This window comes from Phyllopteryx taeniolatus, chromosome 1 (assembly GCF_024500385.1).
Source record: "Phyllopteryx taeniolatus isolate TA_2022b chromosome 1, UOR_Ptae_1.2, whole genome shotgun sequence".
Taxonomy (NCBI): domain Eukaryota; kingdom Metazoa; phylum Chordata; class Actinopteri; order Syngnathiformes; family Syngnathidae; genus Phyllopteryx; species Phyllopteryx taeniolatus.
The window spans coordinates 40001517-40020951 of record NC_084502.1 but is presented as its reverse complement, the minus strand read 5'-3'; the positions used below and the strand labels follow the sequence as shown (position 1 = coordinate 40020951).

General features: G+C 40.7%; 2 protein-coding genes across 12 annotated transcripts in view; both read left to right on the top strand.

Annotated features, from left to right (window-relative positions):
- LOC133487811 (MYND-type zinc finger-containing chromatin reader ZMYND8-like) overlaps positions 1-18225 on the top strand; it is a 37319-nt gene extending 19094 nt beyond the window's left edge. For 6 of the 11 annotated variants that reach the window (XM_061795001.1, XM_061794970.1, XM_061795020.1 and 3 more), the window contains 16 exons: positions 2642-2755; positions 2851-2943; positions 3031-3118; positions 3206-3261; positions 3349-3426; positions 3502-3617; positions 3731-4206; positions 9013-9141; positions 9242-9394; positions 14949-15461; positions 15545-15961; positions 16045-16172; positions 16311-16391; positions 16461-16539; positions 16754-16993; positions 17149-18225. In XM_061795001.1, coding sequence (XP_061650985.1) covers positions 2642-2755; positions 2851-2943; positions 3031-3118; positions 3206-3261; positions 3349-3426; positions 3502-3617; positions 3731-4206; positions 9013-9141; positions 9242-9394; positions 14949-15461; positions 15545-15961; positions 16045-16172; positions 16311-16391; positions 16461-16539; positions 16754-16993; positions 17149-17360 — 2973 coding nt within the window. In that variant the 3' untranslated portion in view covers positions 17361-18225. Of the gene's footprint in view, positions 1-28; positions 214-842; positions 2054-2641; positions 2756-2850; positions 2944-3030; positions 3119-3205; positions 3262-3348; positions 3427-3501; positions 3618-3730; positions 4207-9012; positions 9142-9241; positions 9395-14948; positions 15462-15544; positions 15962-16044; positions 16173-16310; positions 16392-16460; positions 16540-16753; positions 16994-17148 lie in introns of those variants that run through there. The other 5 variants (XM_061795010.1, XM_061795028.1, XM_061795034.1 and 2 more) reach the window with 4 other exon arrangements.
- Positions 18226-18318: 93 nt separating this feature from the next.
- The window catches only part of si:ch73-181d5.4 (death-inducer obliterator 1), a 37853-nt gene continuing 36736 nt past the window's right edge, over positions 18319-19435 (top strand). The window contains 1 exon segment of the mRNA XM_061794957.1: positions 18319-18493. The gene's annotated coding sequence lies outside the window, so the exon portion shown is untranslated.

The window sequence follows — 19435 nt, the reverse complement described above, 5'->3', positions numbered from 1 at the left end:
GTATCTCAGTGGATACGTGTTTGTGTGTGTGTGTGTGTGTGTGTGTGTGTGTGTGTGCGTGTGTGTGTGTGTGTGTGTGTGCGTGTGTGTGCACGTGCGTGCATGTACACAGATTACAGGACCTGACTGTTGGGTTTAAAGTAGGGATGCACCACAATGCTTTTTGGCATTAATGCAGAAAACCAATCATCAGAATCATCTTTATTTTGCCAAGTATGTCAAAAACACAAGGAATTTGTCTCCGGTAGTTGGAGCCGCTCTAGTACGACAATAGACAGTCAATTGACTGAAAATACTTTTAAGACATAAAGACATTGCGAAAAACAGTCACTGAACAATAAAAGGTTGCTAGTAATCTAGTAATGCCGGTAAAATTATTATTATTTTTTGACAATTGTGCAAAAAGATGCAGCGTTCTCTAGCAATGAGAGGAGTTTGAATGACTAATAGAGCAATAGTCCGGTGCAATGACCATTGTGCAAAGAGCGCCGAGACTTCAAGAAATGTACCCAGTTTAAAGTGACTAGTAGTGTGATAATCTGGGATAATGGCGATTGTACAAATGTTGCAGATACTACTCAGTCGATTGTGTAAATGGTGCAGATGCTACTCAGGCAGATTAGTGGCCAGTATTGGTCAACAAAACATATGCAAATAGTGCAGCATGGCGAGACTACTACAGTGAGTGCATGAGTAATGTATAATTGGCCCAACAGAAATGTGACAACAAATTCAAGACAAAATAATTGGCAGCATGTTGCAATGGAATTGTAAGTTAACTGTTTAAGAAGTTAATGGCAGGAGGGAAGAAGCTGTTGGAATTTCTGCTTTTTGTTTGTTAGCACCTACCTGAGGGAAGGAGCTAGAAGAGCTGGTGGCCAGGATGTGGAGGGTCCAAGAGGATTTTGTATGCTCTTGTCTTAGTTCTGGCAGCATGCAAGTCCTAAAGGGTCGGTAGGGTGGTACTGACAATCTTTTCAGCAGTTTTGATTGTCCGTTGCAGTCGGAGTTGGTCCTATTTTGTAGCAGCACCAAACCAGAGTGTGATGGAAGAACACAGGACTGATTCGATGACCGCTGTGTAGAACTGCCTCAGCTGCTCCTGTGGCAGGCCGTGCTTCCTCAGAAGCCGCAGGAAGTACATCCTCTGCTGGGCCTTTTTGAGGCCCCACTTCAGGTCCTGAGAGACTGTAATTCCCAGGAACTTGAAGGTCTCGACGGTTGACACAAGGCAGTTGGACAGCGTGAGGGGCAGCTGTGGCGAAGGATGCCTCCTGAAGTCCACAATCATCTCTACAGTCTTGAGCGTGTGCTCCAGGTTGTGTCGGCCGCACCACAGCTCCAGCTGCTCCACTTCCTGTCGATATGCAGACTCGTCACCGTCTTTGATGAGACCGGTGACTGTGGTGTCATCTGCAAACTTTAGGAGTTTGACAGCCGGGTGCGTTGAGGTGCAGTCGTTCGTGTAGAGAGAGAAGAGCAGCGGAGAGAGGACACAACCTTGGGGCGCCCCGGTGCTGGTGGTGCGTGTAGATGAGGTGGTGTCCCCCAGCCTCACCTGCTGTGTCCTGCCCCTCAGGAAGCTGTAAATCCACTGGCAGATGGCAGGCGAGATGCTGAGCTGGAGAAGCTTGGAGGAGAGGAGTTCGAGGATGATGGTGTTGAACGCAGAGTTGAAGTCCACGAACAGGATCCTCGCGTAGGTCCCCGTACTGTCGAGGTGTTCTAAGATGAAGTGCAGTCCCATGTTGACCGCATCATCTGCGGACCTGTTTGCTCAATAGGCAAACTGCAGGGAGTCCAGCAGGGCACCTGTGACGCTCTTGATGTGGTCCAGCACGAGACGTTCAAAGGACTTCATGACCACAGATGTCATGGTGACAGGCCTGTAGTCATTCAGACCCGAGATTGCAGGTTTCTTGGGGACTGGGATGATGGTGGAGCATTTGTAACAGGATGGTACTTCGCACAGTTCCAGAGATCTATTGAAGATCTGTGTGAAGACTGGAGCAAGCTGGTCCGCGCAGACTTTGAGCCAGGATGGGGACACAAGGTCTGGGCTTGCCGCTTTGTTGATCTTTTGTTGTTTGAAAATGCGTCTCACATACTGTTCGTGGATGGTCAACGCAGAAGTCAGAGGTGTGATTGTGGTCGGTGGTGCGGCTGTGTGGGTGTGGGGTGTGAAAGTGTCCTTTTCAAATCTGCAGTAGAAGGTGTTCAAGTCGTCTGCTAGTCTACTATTGTTCTCAGCTTGGGAGGGGATCGTCGCTTGATAAATATAAAATATATCATCATAAATATGAAATTGCCAGTATCTCTCTCTATAAGTATTGGATTGTTGCATCTCTAATTTGAATCCCAGTGGAAGAAATGTAATTGGCGCTAGTCATGGGTGTCAGGCTCACTGCTGTGGTGTAGAAGAAGCTTCAGTAAATTGCTTTGGTCTGTTGCACCTGACCTTGCAACTCTCTTTATATTTTTGGATATCCACAGAGTAGCTTTTCAATTTTCTCATTTTGAACATTTGACATTTTGTACAGCAAACAAACAGAAAATGTAATGTGTAAATATTTACAAAACTATGGATGATATGTCCTTGCTTGTTAATTTGTCACTCATGAAATGCTTGTTGTTGTCGCAGAAAATAACAGTTGCAGAATGCATTGAAACACAGAGCAAAGCAATGACAATGTTGAATATAGACCAACTCTCTTACTTGCTCAAATTTGCACTCCAAAAGATTAAGCAGCCTGGGGTAAGTCATACAGTTGAAATGTTATTGTAACGGAAATAACACATCCAAACTCTTTCTGATGCACCCATTTTCCCTTATTTGTTCATACTGAGCAGACTGAGCCCTTTCAGAAGCCTGTGTCCTTGGAACAGCATCCTGACTATGCTGAGTACATTTTTCACCCCATGGACCTATCTACTTTAGAGAAGGTAATATTTTTTTCCCCCCATTTTCACATAAAAAGTTATGGCCCTGCATAGAATATTGAAACATTTCCCCCCCCCGTTTAAAAACAGAATATCAAGAAGAAAATGTATGGCTGCACTGAAGCCTTTCTGGCTGATATGAAGTGGATCTTACACAACTGCATCATTTATAATGGAGGTAGACCACTGAAATGCTAAAACAATAAGCCATGTTTGCAAAATACATAAAGGAAAATAACAATCTGTGCTGGTCGATTTAATCCAGGTAATCACAAATTAACAGCAACAGCAAAAGTCATTGTCAAGATATGTGAGCATGAGGTAAATAATCTTTATTTCAATTAGAATAATTACTTGTTGTTTGTTATTAATGAATAATATTTGTCTTTCTCTGTGCTTTTTTTTTAGATGAATGAGATTGAAGTATGCCCTGAGTGCTACCTGTCTTCCTGCCAAAAAAGGGACAACTGGTTCTGTGAGCCATGCGTACGTTATTGGCATGATATTACAATATGTGTGCATTCAGTCTTGATTTTAAATGTTATTTTTGGACACCAACAGAGTCAGCCTCATACCCTTGTCTGGGCTAAACTGAAAGGTTTCCCTTTCTGGCCAGCAAAAGCTCTTCGTGAAAAAGACGGCCAGGTTGATGCACGCTTCTTTGGACAACATGACAGGTGAGCTAAACTCCTGTGATTAGTAAATTGTTTGGATTTTAGGCTGATTCAGCAAGTACAGTCAAATTGTGTGTAGTTCTATACTTATGAATTTTGCTTTGCTTTCTATGCAGAGCTTGGGTCCCCATCAATAACTGCTACCTCATGTCCAAAGAGATTCCTTTCTCCGTAAAGAAGACAAAGAGCATTTTCAACAGTGCCATGCAAGAAATGGAAGTTTATGTAGAAAACATTCGTAAGAAATTTGGGGTTTTTAACTATGCGCCATTTCGAACTCCTTACACACCCAACAATCAGCTTCAAATGCTGCTGGACCCTTCTAACCCTAGTGCAGGGACAGTAAAAACAGAGAAACTTGATAAAATGCGCTTTAACTTTGATTTAACGGCATCTCCGAAGATGGTTCTTAGTAAGAGTTCCACACCCAGTGGTATGAATCGGAGAGTCTCCATGACAGACATGCCTCGTTCCCCTATGAGTACAAACTCCTCGGTTCATACAGGGTCTGACGGAGAGCAAGATATAGAAAAGGCCAGTAGAAATTCTGCCTTTCACTACAGCACAGGAGAGGACTCCATGGACTGTACTGGTAAGTCCTCTTATCTGGTTCCACATTACACATTTTAACCCAATACACAAGTTAAATTGATAATATACTTATCATTTACTTTATTTGGCTCCCAATTAGCTTTGGCTAATGCCATCGCTGTTCTTCCTGGAGTCCACTGCCACCATTGTCATCTTTATACGGCAATACACCATTACAAAAATCATATATATAACAAAAACAACACCTCACAACAATTACAACACACTACAACACGTCCATACAGTACAGGACCTAGTTCTAATTCACAGTATTTCCTGACTGTAGATGAAAGCACAGATCATAAATGGTTAGATTGTTAAATGTCTATCAACATACGTCATCCCATTATTTTACTAATTATGGAAAAATTAAATAAGTAACAAATAAAATGTATATGGATCTGATCGTCACAATTTAAAATTACCATAATGATTTACAAATGTAGCGTCAACTACGGGTTGAACCAATTAGTCGACAAATCGATGTGTCGACTTTGCCACTGTGCTGGGATGAGCTGTAAATTCTCGCCACCAAACGCCCTCACAATATACTGTGGTGTTTGCTTATACAATGACATGGAGGCAGGCCATGGTCGATTTAAAAACCTCTTTATTGTCAAGATGAACGCTTAATGTGTCAGAGAAAGATTGTCCTCCCGTCTAATAAACCCACTCGCAGGTTGCGTATGTGTGTGTGTATGCTTACTGTTCCGACAAGGACCAACCCCTGATACATTCTGGAACGTTCAAAGAAAGTTGGATTTTATAAAGCTCTTGCAACAACATTCCCTGTAACACAACTAAAGGTTTGCTAAAATACAATTGTTGAAAACCATTGCCTCCTTTTGTATTTTGTTTTAAACTTCATAGTATTCCAATACAGTGTTCCCTCGTTTTTTGCGGTTAATGGGGACCAGAACCCCCCGCGAAAGGTGAAAAACCACGAAGTAGGATCCCCCCCCCATCACCCCCCCAGGAATTTTCATGGATGTGTATGTGGGTACCAGAATGTTTAAAATATGTAAACAGTATTTATACTTTACATATTTGAGACAAAGATTACAACAGTACACGTATTTACTTAAATCTTTAATTATAAACCTTATACAGTAATTAATTACTCACTGTCTTTTCCCTGCAATCAGCAATCCACAATGCCAATGCAGCTTCCATTTTCACAATTCTCTTATTACGCGGAGTTACCACACGTTTCGCTTCCTTATTGAAGGTTATTGAATCAGTTTTGCGGATGTTTGCTTCTTCTTTCTTTATGTACCGCACTGTAGATTCATTCACGCCATAAAGGCGTGCCACAGATGCATAACTTCTGCCGTCTTTGATAAAATCGAAAAGTTTCACTTTTTTGCTGATGGCCATTATCTTCTTCTTCCTCTTGGGCGCCCCGGAGGAAGCTTTCGCAGGGGCACGGCGCTTCGGCGGCATTGTAAGGGCTTGCTTAACTAGTCAAAAAAATTATCGCTTAAATAAAAAAAGTTATTGCGAACACAACAGCGTGGACGAGACTGGCGAGACACAACAAGGGAAGATGATGGGTGAGGCTGCGATGATGCGCAGCCAATCAGCTCACGGGATAAATCCACTCGTTCTCTCATTGGTCAATGTCGCGCCGGGAACCAATCACGTGCCTTGTATGAGTGCCTGTACAGGCATGTACAAAGCCTCTGTGTCAAATCATCTCTTTGTTTGGCATGCAGGGACACCTTCTCTCGCGCGCATCAACATGAAACAACGCGTCTTTCCACAATATGGCTGCCGATATGGCTGTATTTAAATTTTTTTTTTTTTAATGAATATTTTGGAAAAACGCGAAGCACTGAAGCCGCAAAACGTGAAGCGCGAAGTGGGGAGGGAACACTGTATACTGTAACAAGTAGCGATCCTGTTGTGTTGAATGAATTGTTGTTAGAGGTATATAAATTCAGAGAGTACCTGAAAGTGATTGGAGGAATGTGTAAGAGGGTGTGGTGTATAGATATGAATGGTAAATGTGCTGGCGCAATGTAGGAGCCCTACTAAACGCCGTGCCTATGTAGTGGCCATGTTGGGGAGGTCGACGTTCCCAAAGAAGGCAATGCATGGACACTGAAATTAAGTTATAAATTGCTTATTCTGCAACCGATTTTCATAAGGTTTACTGTTTTGTCAATGCCAAAGTGTATCAATACACAACATTTGAAAAGAAAAAAGAAACATTTCTTGACTCCCGGTTCCCATGTCGTAATTGTACAATGTTTTACGCAACCACATGCAGCACAATCTACCACCATTCTTGGTCTTTTGGTTTTCTTGCCGTCCACCGCTGATGACTTTGACCTCCCTAGCTTAGCGTCGCCATCAGTACGACTTCAACAAAGCAGCCAGGCAGTGTGTGAGGGAGGGGGAAGGTTTGAGCGCACAGTGATGTGAGATATATGTATAATATACCGTAATTTCTCGTGTATAATGCGCACCCATGTATAATGTGCGCTCCCAAAGTTGACCTCAAAATTCTGGAAAACCTTTCTACCCAAGTATAATGCATTTTTACAATGCATGATTTTGCTTCTACCCATATGATCAAAACATGAATTATTATCTGTATTTTGTTCTTTTTTTCAAATAATTATTCTGAAGTTAAGATGTTGAACACATCATACTTTCGTTTTATTTACTTGCTCTTATTTTGAAATTTACAGCCCTACTTTTATTTAGTAAATGAGAAAACACACAGTTGTGCTCACGTTTGATTACCAATGCAGAATTTGTAAGATGTGTACAATTATTTTAAGAAAACATGAAGGACCAGGCGAAACATTACATTTTATTTTAATGGGATTCAAATTAAACTGTCAAGCATTTCGGAAAAGCATGATCGTTAAACAAAACATAACCATAAAGAAATGAATGATGGTTGTTGTTCAGTCATCAGTCGTGTTAAAAAAAAAATAAATAAATAAATAAATAAAAGATTCTGCCTGGGTATGTAAACTTATGAGCACAATTGTACATATATGCAGTCATATGTACCCCTGTCATATTGGAATGAAAGTGTAGGCTACACCTTTTTCGTAACCTCTAGGTGGCATACTAGAATTTAAGTGTACAACTTTTTCATAACCTCTAGATGACGGCGTGCGTGTGTGTGTGTGTGTGTGTGTGTACATATATGTATGTGTATGTGTATATATATATATATATATATATATATATATATGTGTGTGTGTGTGTGTGTCTATATATATATATATATATATATAGACACACACACACACACATATATATATATATATATATATATATATATGTATATGTATATATATGTATATGTGTATATATATATATATATATACACGTATATATATATTATTTTTTATTTTTTTTTTACATCGTCATACATACATACACAAAAAAAAAATGTGTGTATGTACCACAGCGTATACAACATGCTGCGTTATTCTGAGTAATTGAAGTTTCTTTATGTATAAGATGGCAATGCTTGAGCAAACCTCCGAGCAAGTCTAAATGTGATAACACATGACTTATAATGACACTTCCCTTTATATTTAATGGTAAAACATTTGCGCATCATCTTATAATTGAGATATTTCTACCCATTTTATGTATCACTTTATCAATGTGTTTAGCCCATGATAATTTACTATTCACACTTATGTATCCTCGGAAGTCTGGTTTCTTGAACTTGTTCTACTGCCACATCGTTTATAAATAGGTTCAGTTTTGGCTCATTCATTAACATAGTTTTTAATCCCAAATAAAATGCATTTTGTTTTACAGACATTAAGGACTAATTTGTTGTTGGTTATCCATTCCACTATTGTCAGCAGTTCCTGATTTATGACACCTCTAAGTTTGTCTATTGTTGTTTCTGCTGTGTAGATTTTTAAGTCATCCGCATTCATCAATATTTTAGCTTTTTGTATAATGGTAGTTCATTAATAAATATTGAAAAAAAGTAACAGACCTAGACAACTTACCTGTGGAACTCCACAATCGATTAATTTAACCTCTGACAAACTCCCATTCAATAAGACTGCTACAGTTATCTGACAAACAGAAAACAGACAATTGGATTGCATTCTGAGGAAAACCATAAAATGTGCGATCAATGATGTCAAAGGTTGCACTGAAATCGCATATCCATTGTCAATTTCTCTGAGCCAATCATCTGTCATTTGAGTAAGGGCTGTAGTGGTGGAATGCTGCTCCTTGTAGGCATGTTGATAATCTGTGTTCAGGTCATTAAATAAAAAGTAATACTGTATTTGTTCAAAAGCAATTATCTCCCAAGATTTTACGCAAAGCAGATAGCAAGCCTATTGGTCTACTATTAGAGCCACAGAATGATGCAATAAGATTCTTAAGTAGTGGAATAATCTTTGCTGTTTTCCAACCCTGTGGAAAAATAGATTTCTCTAAACTACAGTTAAAAACATGACAAACTGGAATAGCAATCAAATTTGCTACTAATCAAAATATTTTATTCTCCATATTATCCACACCAGCTGGTTTATCCTTACATCCTAGTAACATCTTTTCCACATGGCTAACCATAACTTAAATGCCTACCATGAGTTGATATTTTATCAGGGCATATGATTGAGTGTTACTCGTTTGGCTCATTATATCCCTAAGCTTATCAACTTATTTAGTAAATATTGTATTATTAAGTAATTATTTAGATGATTTGCAATATCAATAGGCTTTGTTATAAAATGTTACTCTGATTCTAAAAAAGCTGGAGAAGATTTAGATTTCCTGCCCATTATCTGTTCTGTTGTCATTACAGCGTCTCCTGTCTCAGGAAAGGTTGGTCCAGCGAGCGGTTTCACGGGCAGCCCAAAGCCACTCAACCCTAGCTTGGTGCCTAAGCAAGAGAGGCCTGCATCCACAGGTGGCATCCTCAATCTCAACCTAGGTCAGCACCACAAAATCATCTTATATTCACAGTGTAACAAATACTGTATACTGAACATACTCAGCCCAGCTAATTAGAGCCTTTTCTATTTTGTGTTCAGATCGAGTGAAAGCTGAGATGGATCTGAGAGAGCTGAGCGAGAGTGTGCAGCAGCAGCAACACCAGCAACAATCAGGGTCAGCTGCTCTCCCCACACCAAAGAGACCCATCAGGAGCCTCGACAAGACTATTGAAAGCTGCAAGGCTCAGCTAGGTAATTACAAAACCTGATTTCGACTTGCATTGTGTGGATTTTAGAAATGCAGCCCTATGGGGGGCACAAGTCAGTGCAAACTGTAGGCCGGTCCCAAGCTCGGTTAAATGCAGAGGGTTGCGTCAGGAAGGGCATCCGGCTTAAAACCTTGCCAAACAAATATGAGCGTTCATCCAAAGAATTCCATACCGGATCGGTCGTGGCCCGGGTTAACAACGTCCGCCACCGGCGCCGTCAACCTGCAGGGCGCTGTTGGAAATTCAGCTACTGTGGGTCGAAGTCGAAGTCAAAGAAGAAGAAGAAGAAGAGGTGGAAAGCGGGTTCTTCGGCAGAAAGAGAAGAGGAAAACACAGAGCCTAGAACTGAATGTGGGGACTTTGAATGTTGGGACTATGACAGGAAAATCTCGGGAGTTGGTTGACATGATGATTAGGAGAAAGGTTGATATATTGTGTGTCCAGGAGACCAGGTGGAAAGGCAGTAAGGCTAGAAGTTTAGGGGGAGGGTTTAAATTATTTTACCATGGTGTAGATGGGAAGAGAAATGGAGTCGGGGTTATTTTAAAAGAAGAGTTGGCTAAGAATGTCTTGGAGGTGAAAAGAGTATCAGATCGAGTGATGAGGCTGAAATTTGAAATTGAGGGTGTTATGTGTAATGTGATTAGTGGCTATGCCCCACAGGTAGGATGTGACCTAGAGGTGAAAGAGAAATTCTGGAAGGAGCTAGATGATGTAGTTCTGAGCATCCCAGACAGAGAGAGAGTCGTAATTGGTGCAGATTGTAATGGACATGTTGGTGAAGGTAATAAGGGTGATGAAGAAGTGATGGGTAAGTACGGTATCCAGGAAAGGAACTTGGAGGGACAGATGGTGGTAGACTTTGCAACAAGGATGCAAATGGCTGTAGTGAACACTTTTTTCCAGAAGAGGCACGAACATAGGGTGACCTACAAGAGCGGAGGTAGAAGCACACAGGTGGATTACATCTTGTGCAGACGATGTAATCTGAAGGAGGTTACCAACTGTAAGGTAGTGGTAGGGGAGAGTGTGGCTAGACAGCATAGGATGGTGGTGTGTAAGATGACTCTGGTGGTGGGGAGGAAAATTAGGAAGACAAAGGCAGAGAAGAGAACCATGTGGTGGAAGCTGAGACAGGACGAGTGTTGTGCAGCTTTTCGGGAAGAGGTGATACAGGCTCTCGGTGGACGGGAAGAGCTTCCAGAAGACTGGACCACTGCAGCCAAGGTGATCAGAGAGGCAGGCAGGAGAGTACTTGGTGTATCTTCTGGCAGGAAAGGAGAGAAGGAGACTTGGTGGTGGAACCTCACAGTACAGGAAATCATACAAGGAAAACGGTTAGCTAAGAAGAAGTGGGACACTGAGAGGACCGAGGAGCGGCGAAAGGAATACATTGAGATGCGACACAGGGCAAAGGTAGAGGTGGCAAAGGCAAAACAAGAGGCATATGATGACATGTATGGCAGGTTGGACACTAAAGAAGGAGAAAAGGATCTATACAGGCTGACCAGACAGAGGGATAGAGATGGGAAGGATGTGCAGCAGGTTAGGGTGATTAAGGATAGAGATGGAAATATGTTGACTGGTGCCAGCAGTGTGCTAGGTAGATGGAAAGAATACTTCGAGGAGTTGATGAATGAGGAAAATGATAGAGAAGGGAGAGTAGAAGAGGCAAGTGTGGTGGACCAGGAAGTGGCAATGATTAGTAAGGGGGAAGTTAGAAAGGCATTAAAGAGAATGAAAAATGGAAAGGCAGTTGGTCCTGATGACATTCCTGTGGAGGTATGGAAGCATCTAGGAGAGGTGGCTGTGGAGTTTTTGACCAGCTTGTTCAATAGAATTCTAGTGCGTGAGAAGATGCCTGAGGAATGGAGGAAAAGTGTACTGGTGCCCATTTTTAAGAACAAAGGTGATGTGCAGAGCTGTGGCAACTATAGAGGAATAAAGTTGATGAGCCACACAATGAAGTTATGGGAAAGAGTAGTGGAGGCTAGACTCAGGACAGAAGTGAGTATTTGCGAGCAACAGTATGGTTTCATGCCTAGAAAGAGTACCACAGATGCATTATTTGCCTTGAGGATGTTGATGGAAAAGTACAGAGAAGGTCAGAAGGAGCTACATTGTGTCTTTGTAGATCTAGAGAAAGCCTATGACAGAGTACCCAGAGAGGAACTGTGGTACTGCATCCGGAAGTCTGGAGTGGCAGAGAAGTATGTTAGAATAATACAGGACATGTACGAGGGCAGCAGAACAGCGGTGAGGTGTGCTGTCGGTGTGACAGAAGAATTTAAGGTGGAAGTGGGACTGCATCAGGGATCAGCCCTGAGCCCCTTCCTTTTTGCAGTGGTGATGGATAGACTGACAGATGAGGTTAGACTGGAATCCCCGTGGACCATGATGTTTGCAGATGACATTGTGATCTGCAGTGAAAGCAGGGAGCAGCTGGAGGAACAGTTAGAAAGATGGAGGCATGCACTGGAAAGAAGAGGAATGAAGATTAGCCGAAGTAAAACAGAATATATCTGCATGAATGAGAGGGGTGGTGGGGGAAGAATGAGGCTACAGGGAGAAGAGATGGCAAGGGTAGAGGACTTTAAATACTTGGGGTCAACCGTCCAGAGCAATGGTGAGTGTGGTCAGGAAGTGAAGAAACGGGTCCAAGCAGGTTGGAACGGGTGGAGGAAGGTGTCAGGTGTGTTATGTGACAGAAGAGTCTCTGCTAGGATGAAGGGCAAAGTTTATAAAACAGTGGTGAGGCCAGCCATGATGTATGGATTAGAGACAGTGGCACTGAAGAGAAAACAGGAAGCAGAGCTGGAGGTGGCGGAAATGAAGATGTTGAGGTTCGCTCTCGGAGTGACCAGGTTGGATAAAATTAGAAATGAGCTCATCAGAGGGACAGCCAAGGTTCGATGTTTTGGAGACAAAGTTAGCGAGAGCAGACTTCAATGGTTTGGACACGTCCAGAGGAGAGAGAGTGAGTATATTGGTAGAAGGATGATGAGGATGGAGCTGCCAGGCAAGAGAGCTAGAGGAAGACCAAAGAGAAGGTTGATGGATGTCGTGAGGGAAGACATGATGGCAGTTGGTGTTCGAGAGGAGGATGCAGGAGATAGGCTCTCATGGAAAAGGATGACGCGCTGTGGCGACCCCTAACGGGACAAGCCGAAAGGAAAAGAAGAAGAAGAAGAAGATTGTGTGGATTTTAGACCAGGTTATTTGGGTCAAATTTGTTCAATGCAACAGCATGTAGTAAATTTCTGACAATAATTGTTCAAGTAATTTGTATGTTTTAATGGCTTGTAATAAGGAGAAAAGTCTCTCCGGCTGTATTTGCACTACAAGTACATACACTCAAGTGACATTCTGTGGAACAATTTGAATATACATAGTATATATATATATATATATATATATATATATATACACCCCTTCTATATAGGTGGTCAAGCCTCACATCTTCGTTGCAGAGCCTTGTGCAGTGTTTCCCCATTCTATCGCAGTTCCTTTACTCTCCGGCAGATATTTAAGCGATCTTTTTATTTATTTATTTATATATATATATATATATATATTTTTTTTTTACAATATACTTACTTTCCGTACCTTCCCACTTACTGTGCCTTCTTGTAATTTCATTTAGCTGTAAAGCATTTTTGAATACCTTGTGTATTAATTGTGCTCTACAAAAAAACAATGTACGTGTGCGGAGCAGTCACATTGCAGGTCTGCAATGTACCTTGGCTTCAAATTGTCTTTTTACTACTGTTTGACTGACTTTGTGCAGTTTGACAAATGTCGAACAATTCTCCAAATGAGAGGCAAAATGTGCTTGCTTCAAGCTGTTCATCACTCCCAGTTGTAGTTTACTGTAAAACTGATGTAAAACAAAGAATTAATTAAATTCAATTAAGATGAACATCAGCCATATTAATGCTAATGTACAGTAATGTAAAAAGCCATAGACATGCTAACGGGAATTAGCACCATTGTTAGTGTAATTATAAACATAGGGGGGCTACGGCTATGTACACAGTCGCGTTAACTAATGCACTGAAATATAGAATACAAAGTATGTGAAAACATAGGTATAAAACAGATTGAAGAAAAACAAAGGAGTAGTGTTAGCAATGTTCTAATGACCAAGCTTTCCATAAGACAGTATAACTATCCATGAAAATAAATTATTTTAAGTTGAAGTCTGGACTATTAACCTGCTCACTACAGTAAATTTGAACACAGGTAGACCTCAGTATACCTCTGCGCTCTACTGAACATAGTGTTTTTCTACTGAAGCTATCATAAACTGTTAAAATAATAAATCGGAGAGGAAAAAAGAAATATGTACTGGTTCTCACGTTTGTTTTATTTTCCTGTTAATTTATTTTTATATCGCAATATATATTGGCAGGTTAAAAAAGATCACATCTTTTTTCCCCCCCAATATCGTGCAGCCTTTTTTGCCTTACTGTAATGGCTTCACATGTGGGAAAGGAGAACTACAGTCACCGATTTACTTTTCAGCTCTTTATTGGACGCCAAGAGAACAGTAAAACACAATAAGCACAATCATATAGACGTTGCCTTCAGCCACACCTCTCGCCGACGTCACACTTCACCCCACCAGGCCTTGACCCGATCTATGACACACTATAATACATACAATATTTTCTTTACAGTTTATGCTTACAATTGTGTGTTCAAATACGTTTGTGTTTTAAAAAATTATGTTTTAATAAATTGGTGTTTAAAGCATCAGAGAGAGGTACAACTATTTAAAAAAAATTTGCTGTACAAACCTTTCTACAGACTAAATCAGATGTGTATTTCAGGTTATAGCACAGAGAAGTTTTGTTAATGTTTATGATGTTCATTCCTTTGATGGACAGCTTCAGCCTCTGAACATTTAATTCAGATTCAAGTAAATGATATATTGTATATTCAACAGATGTTTCCACCAAAGCCAATGAATTACCTTTATGAGCCGTTTGGTAGTCTATGTTTGTTTGTTGGGTGTTGTGTTTTTTTTAAATACTGAAGGTCCTTGGTTTATGACAATCCTGACATACTCTATGACATTTCAGGGTTAGGAATGGCAAGCAGTGAACTAGTTTGCGCATCGTCATAGAGCACAAAAAGCCCCATTTGGTTACTGCCCTACTTACTGTTTTTCCATGTAATTGTGTTATAGTTGTGGCCTAGAAGTGTTTTCATTGAAATTTTCACAGTAATTACGGCTTTACTGCATTAGAGTAGGTTCGTGGTAGGCTGTGGTGCATTGCACACAAATAGGGTTACGTCACCGCCATAGGAACGGAACCTCCTCTACAGTATCTGTCTATATCTTTAATTGTTGAGAGTGCTCTGCACCAAAAAAAAAAGTCCTTACTGTTTAATTGAAAACTTTATTCAAGATTAGGTATACAACTGTGAGTTCTTTTTTTTTTCTTCAATTGTTTTATTTTACTATTATTATCAACTGTGCAACCATGGATTTAATTTTTTTATTTGACCTTTAACTTGTTCCCCTATTGCAGGGATAGATGAAATTTCTGAAGATGTATATAAAGGTGTGGATCATAGTGACACAGAGGACTCTGGTAAATCTGACTCTAGTGATAGCGAGTATGTCAGTGACGAGGAACACAAGCCAAAGAGCTCTGTACAGGATGAAAAGGTCAAAGTGGATCGAAAGAAGCCCAGAGCAAGTGCAGAAGCACAGAATAAGGACTTAGTTGGAGGGACGGGGGAAAAATCTACACCTGCAACCCAGATCAAACAGAAGCAGGGTAACAATGAGCAAGAGGAGGCCCTTCAAGAAAAGCCCAGAATGACCCAGTCTCAGCCCCTCTCTGACAAGCCGAAGGCCCCAGAGGAGGGGAGAACAACTAGTGCAACATCAGTTGCAGAGCAAGACTCTGATTCTGAAAGAGAGTTGGTGATTGACCTCGGAGATGAACATGGAGCTCGTGACACAAAGAGATCAAGAAAAGACACGGGAGGCTCTTCTGCCAAAACCCCCAAAGAGACCAATGCTTCCAAACTGGAGGGTGAGACATATCATATATCATTGCGATTTGAAAGGAAGTAATCATCACATTTGAATTATTTCCCAATATTTCCTTTTCCCCAGGTAAATTAACCAATTCCAATACAGCAGTTGCTCCAGCCACTTCCACCCTGAAAGATGCCTTGCAGCCTGCTTCGACTGCTCTCAACCCTGTTTCCACTCCTGCATCTGGTCAGCCTATTGCTGCCTCAAGTACCAGCAGCACTTCAGGCACTCCGTCCACCTCAGTTGCGTCAACCTCGCCAGCTGTAAAGAAACAGCGCCCCCTGTTGCCCAAAGAAACGGCCCAGGCTGTGCAGCGAGCAGTCGTTTGGAATCCCACCAAATTGCAGAATTCCTCTCAGAAGGCTCATGTACAGAAGCAGCAACAGGCAGAGCAGTCGACTGCACAGCCACAAGGCCAGGTGCAGGTGCAGACACAAAGTCAGTCTCAGCAGAATTCTTCAAGTACTCGCTACCAGACCAGACAAGCAGCAAAAGGTGTTTATAGCAGCACTAACATTGATCGCAATATCTAATGTAATCTAATGTGACATCTTTCTATTACTCTTTAATCATTCCAGTTCAATTGAAAGACTCACCTCAGAGTACGTCAGCATCTAGTAGCTCATCTTCCTACTTGTCAGGAGATTTGCCAATCCCTACTGCTTCTGCAGATGCAGCTGCAGATATAGCCAGATATACAACCAAAGTAAGTCTTTAACATGACTGAAGGACTATTTTGCTAAAAGGGCATGATTCCGTTAATTGGTCTGTTATTTTAAATTTATTTTTAGACATTTACTGTTTAAAGGTAAAATTAATTGACAAGATCTGACAACCTTTCCAGATTATGGACTCAATAAAAGGAACAATGACTGAAATCTACAATGACCTTTCCAAAAGTACTTCGGGAAATACAATCGTAGAGGTAAATATTTTCTTGATTGCCCTTGATGACACCTTACAATAGTTGTGATTAACTTTTGTTGTTCCATAGATTCGACGGTTGAGGATAGAGATTGAGAAGCTTCAGTGGTTGCATCAACAGGAGTTGTCTGAGATGAAGCACAATCTGGGTATGTTTCTCACATCAAAGGATGTACAATACTGTGCTGTTTGGCTATTGCATATAAACATGGCAGGTAGTTTTATATTGTAATAATTATGCAAACTAAATCGCAACATATGAAAGTTTACATTGAATTGAATGGAAATTTTGCGTAGTTGTATACCATCTTTTGATTCTTAAATTAAAAACCATTTCTCTGTTGTCATGCGACAATCATGTAGAACTGACAATGGCAGAGATGAGGCAGAGTCTGGAGCAGGAGAGAGAAAGGCTGGTAGCAGAGGTAAAAAAACAGATGGAGCTGGAAAAGCAGCAGGCTGTGGATGAGACGAAAAAAAAACAGTGGTGCGCCAACTGCAGGAAGGAGGCCATCTTCTATTGTTGTTGGAACACCAGTTACTGTGATTACCCCTGTCAGCAAGCCCATTGGCCAGAACACATGAAGTCCTGCACGCAGTCAGGTAAAATGCTCATTATGACATCTCCTTTCCAGTTATGGTGATTAATTGTTACCAAAATAAAGTTGCTATAATTTATTGTCTGACTCAAAACCCAAAACATATTTACAGTGTGTGTATCATTCTATTGATATGCTGTGTTTTTCTTTGTCTTCCAGCTTCAGCTTCACAACAGGAACCAGAGGCGGAGCCCAACCCAGACGCTTCGGGCAAATCAACAGGCAATTCCCCGGTCACACAAATTCTGACTGCCCCAGCAGGAGCAGCAGCACCCTCCTCCTCCTCCTCCTCCTCATCCATATCAGACAAAAGCAGCTCTCCCACATATATTGACAAGAACAAGGACAATGCTGGGGTTACTGTAACATAACTGTCACTCTACATTGTGGCATGTATTGCAAGGCTGCTGTGGACCTCGCTGTGTCACACTGCACCCTGCTCTGTGACAATTTACTTTTTGGTTTCCATTCCCAAATGCTTGGAGTACATTTTTGTTGGTTTCTATGTTCTTGTGGATTCATCATGTGAAAATAGTCAGTTTTAACACAACAAATGTGAGTCTATGTTTCCATACTGTAGTTTTGTTATCAGTATGTTACCACTTAATTTCTTGTCTGAGCAAGATTGTAACTAACTGCAGAATATTTGTTACACTAACATGTTTCATTGCTGCTCTTAAATGCTTAAATGCTGTATTTTTTGTGAATCCTCCTACCATCTGAGATGTCGAAACAGCCATCAATAATTGATTCTCAATTATCATGGTGCCACCAGATGTATTCTGGGTTTTGCATCATTGCGCCTTTTTTCAATTGTCCTTTTCATGTCAGTGGTCTTTAAAAACAAAAGTCATCCCACATTGTATAGGCATAGGTAAAAAATTGATTTATGAAAAGATCTAAAGCATTTGTGTAAAAGGTTTTTGTAAGAAGATAAATGAACAATATTTATTATGTTTTTATAGTATGTTTTGATGAATCACATTTTTGTCTAAAATTTATTTTGCCCTAAAATTACTCATGAATGTCATTACTGGGTGGAGTCTGTTTAACTGTTTTTCCAAAGTTGATGTAAATTCCGGTCAGACTGTTTGAAATTGTGTATACTTGAATATAAAAACGTTTTGGCTGATTGTGATTCCACGAGCATGTCTAATTTGAGTTTTGTCTCCTTGTTTACATATTGTAAATACAGTAAATTGATTCGTGAAGAAAATAAAGGTTCTTGATATTTTGCCGCTGATTGGTTTGCTTGGTCGTGTCAAACTACGAATCGCTATGGGCAAAACAAACAGCGAAGGACGGAAGGAAGTGCCGGGAACTCGCAGTTCAATCTCATTCTCGCGATATGTTAAAAGTAGAGCAAGGCAAAGAAAATGGATGGTTGTGCTAACAAGCTAACAGGATAATCCCAGTGTTAGCTGGATAATAATCCAATTTGGTCGGAGGTATGCGTTCAGATTTCCTCGTGGCGTCCATGCAAAACATCTTACAGCCGTTAAAGGTTAGATTTGTCTTCATACAATTAGCAGAGCATCTCGTTTTAAGAGGTAGACGAGCGCTTAGCTTCTAGCCAAACTAGCTGTACGCAATGTCGGCTCTCCTCTACTTGTCTGCTCAACTGCTGTTTTTTTTGTTTTTGGGAATTTCAAAGTGTTTGGGCCCAGAACGCTTCCCTTCGTTTAAAACTTGTCTGCATCCTGTTTGTGGAACTAACTACAATGCCTCATTTTTATCGTTTGGAATGTCTTGACACTTAAGACAAAATATGACGATGGTTAACGATGACTTGCCAGGTTGCTTTTTCTATGTTGTCACCTACAAAAGTGAAAGCAGCAAACTAGTAGCCATTAGGTGAACCCAGAAGAAATGCTGAGTACCGGTACACCAGAAATGTTAAGTATATGGGTCCCTAGGATACAACTGCCGGATGTCAATTTGCGTAAGAGAAGTTTTCATAATTAGCATTATTAGCTTAGTCGTCCATTTTGATCACACATTTTTCACGGTTTTGTCTAGCTAACGTAAGTAGTTGTAGTGGATGCTGATTTTATTTCTTGCACTTTCAGTTTTTATTTTGGGAAAGGTTGAATATTTTGCAGCATAATTTATTTTTATGGTTAGCGCAATCTTACATATGAGGATCATTAGTGTTCTTGTGAATGTTAATGCATTGTTTTCAGGGTGTACTAGTGAAGCTGAATCCCCTCCTGACACTTTTGAAGATTCATTCATTCATCTTTCGTTCCGCTTATCCTCACGAGTCAAAATAGATTTTTGGATTAACAATGAATCTTTGTTTGGCTGAATGTTGTGCATTTCTGGAGGAAAAAAAACAATGTGGGTATTTGACATAATTTGGAACCTGCAACTGTACTACATATGATCTTTAAGCCACTCAATGAGATGATATCATCAAAGCACATGCGCCACCATGTTTGATCAT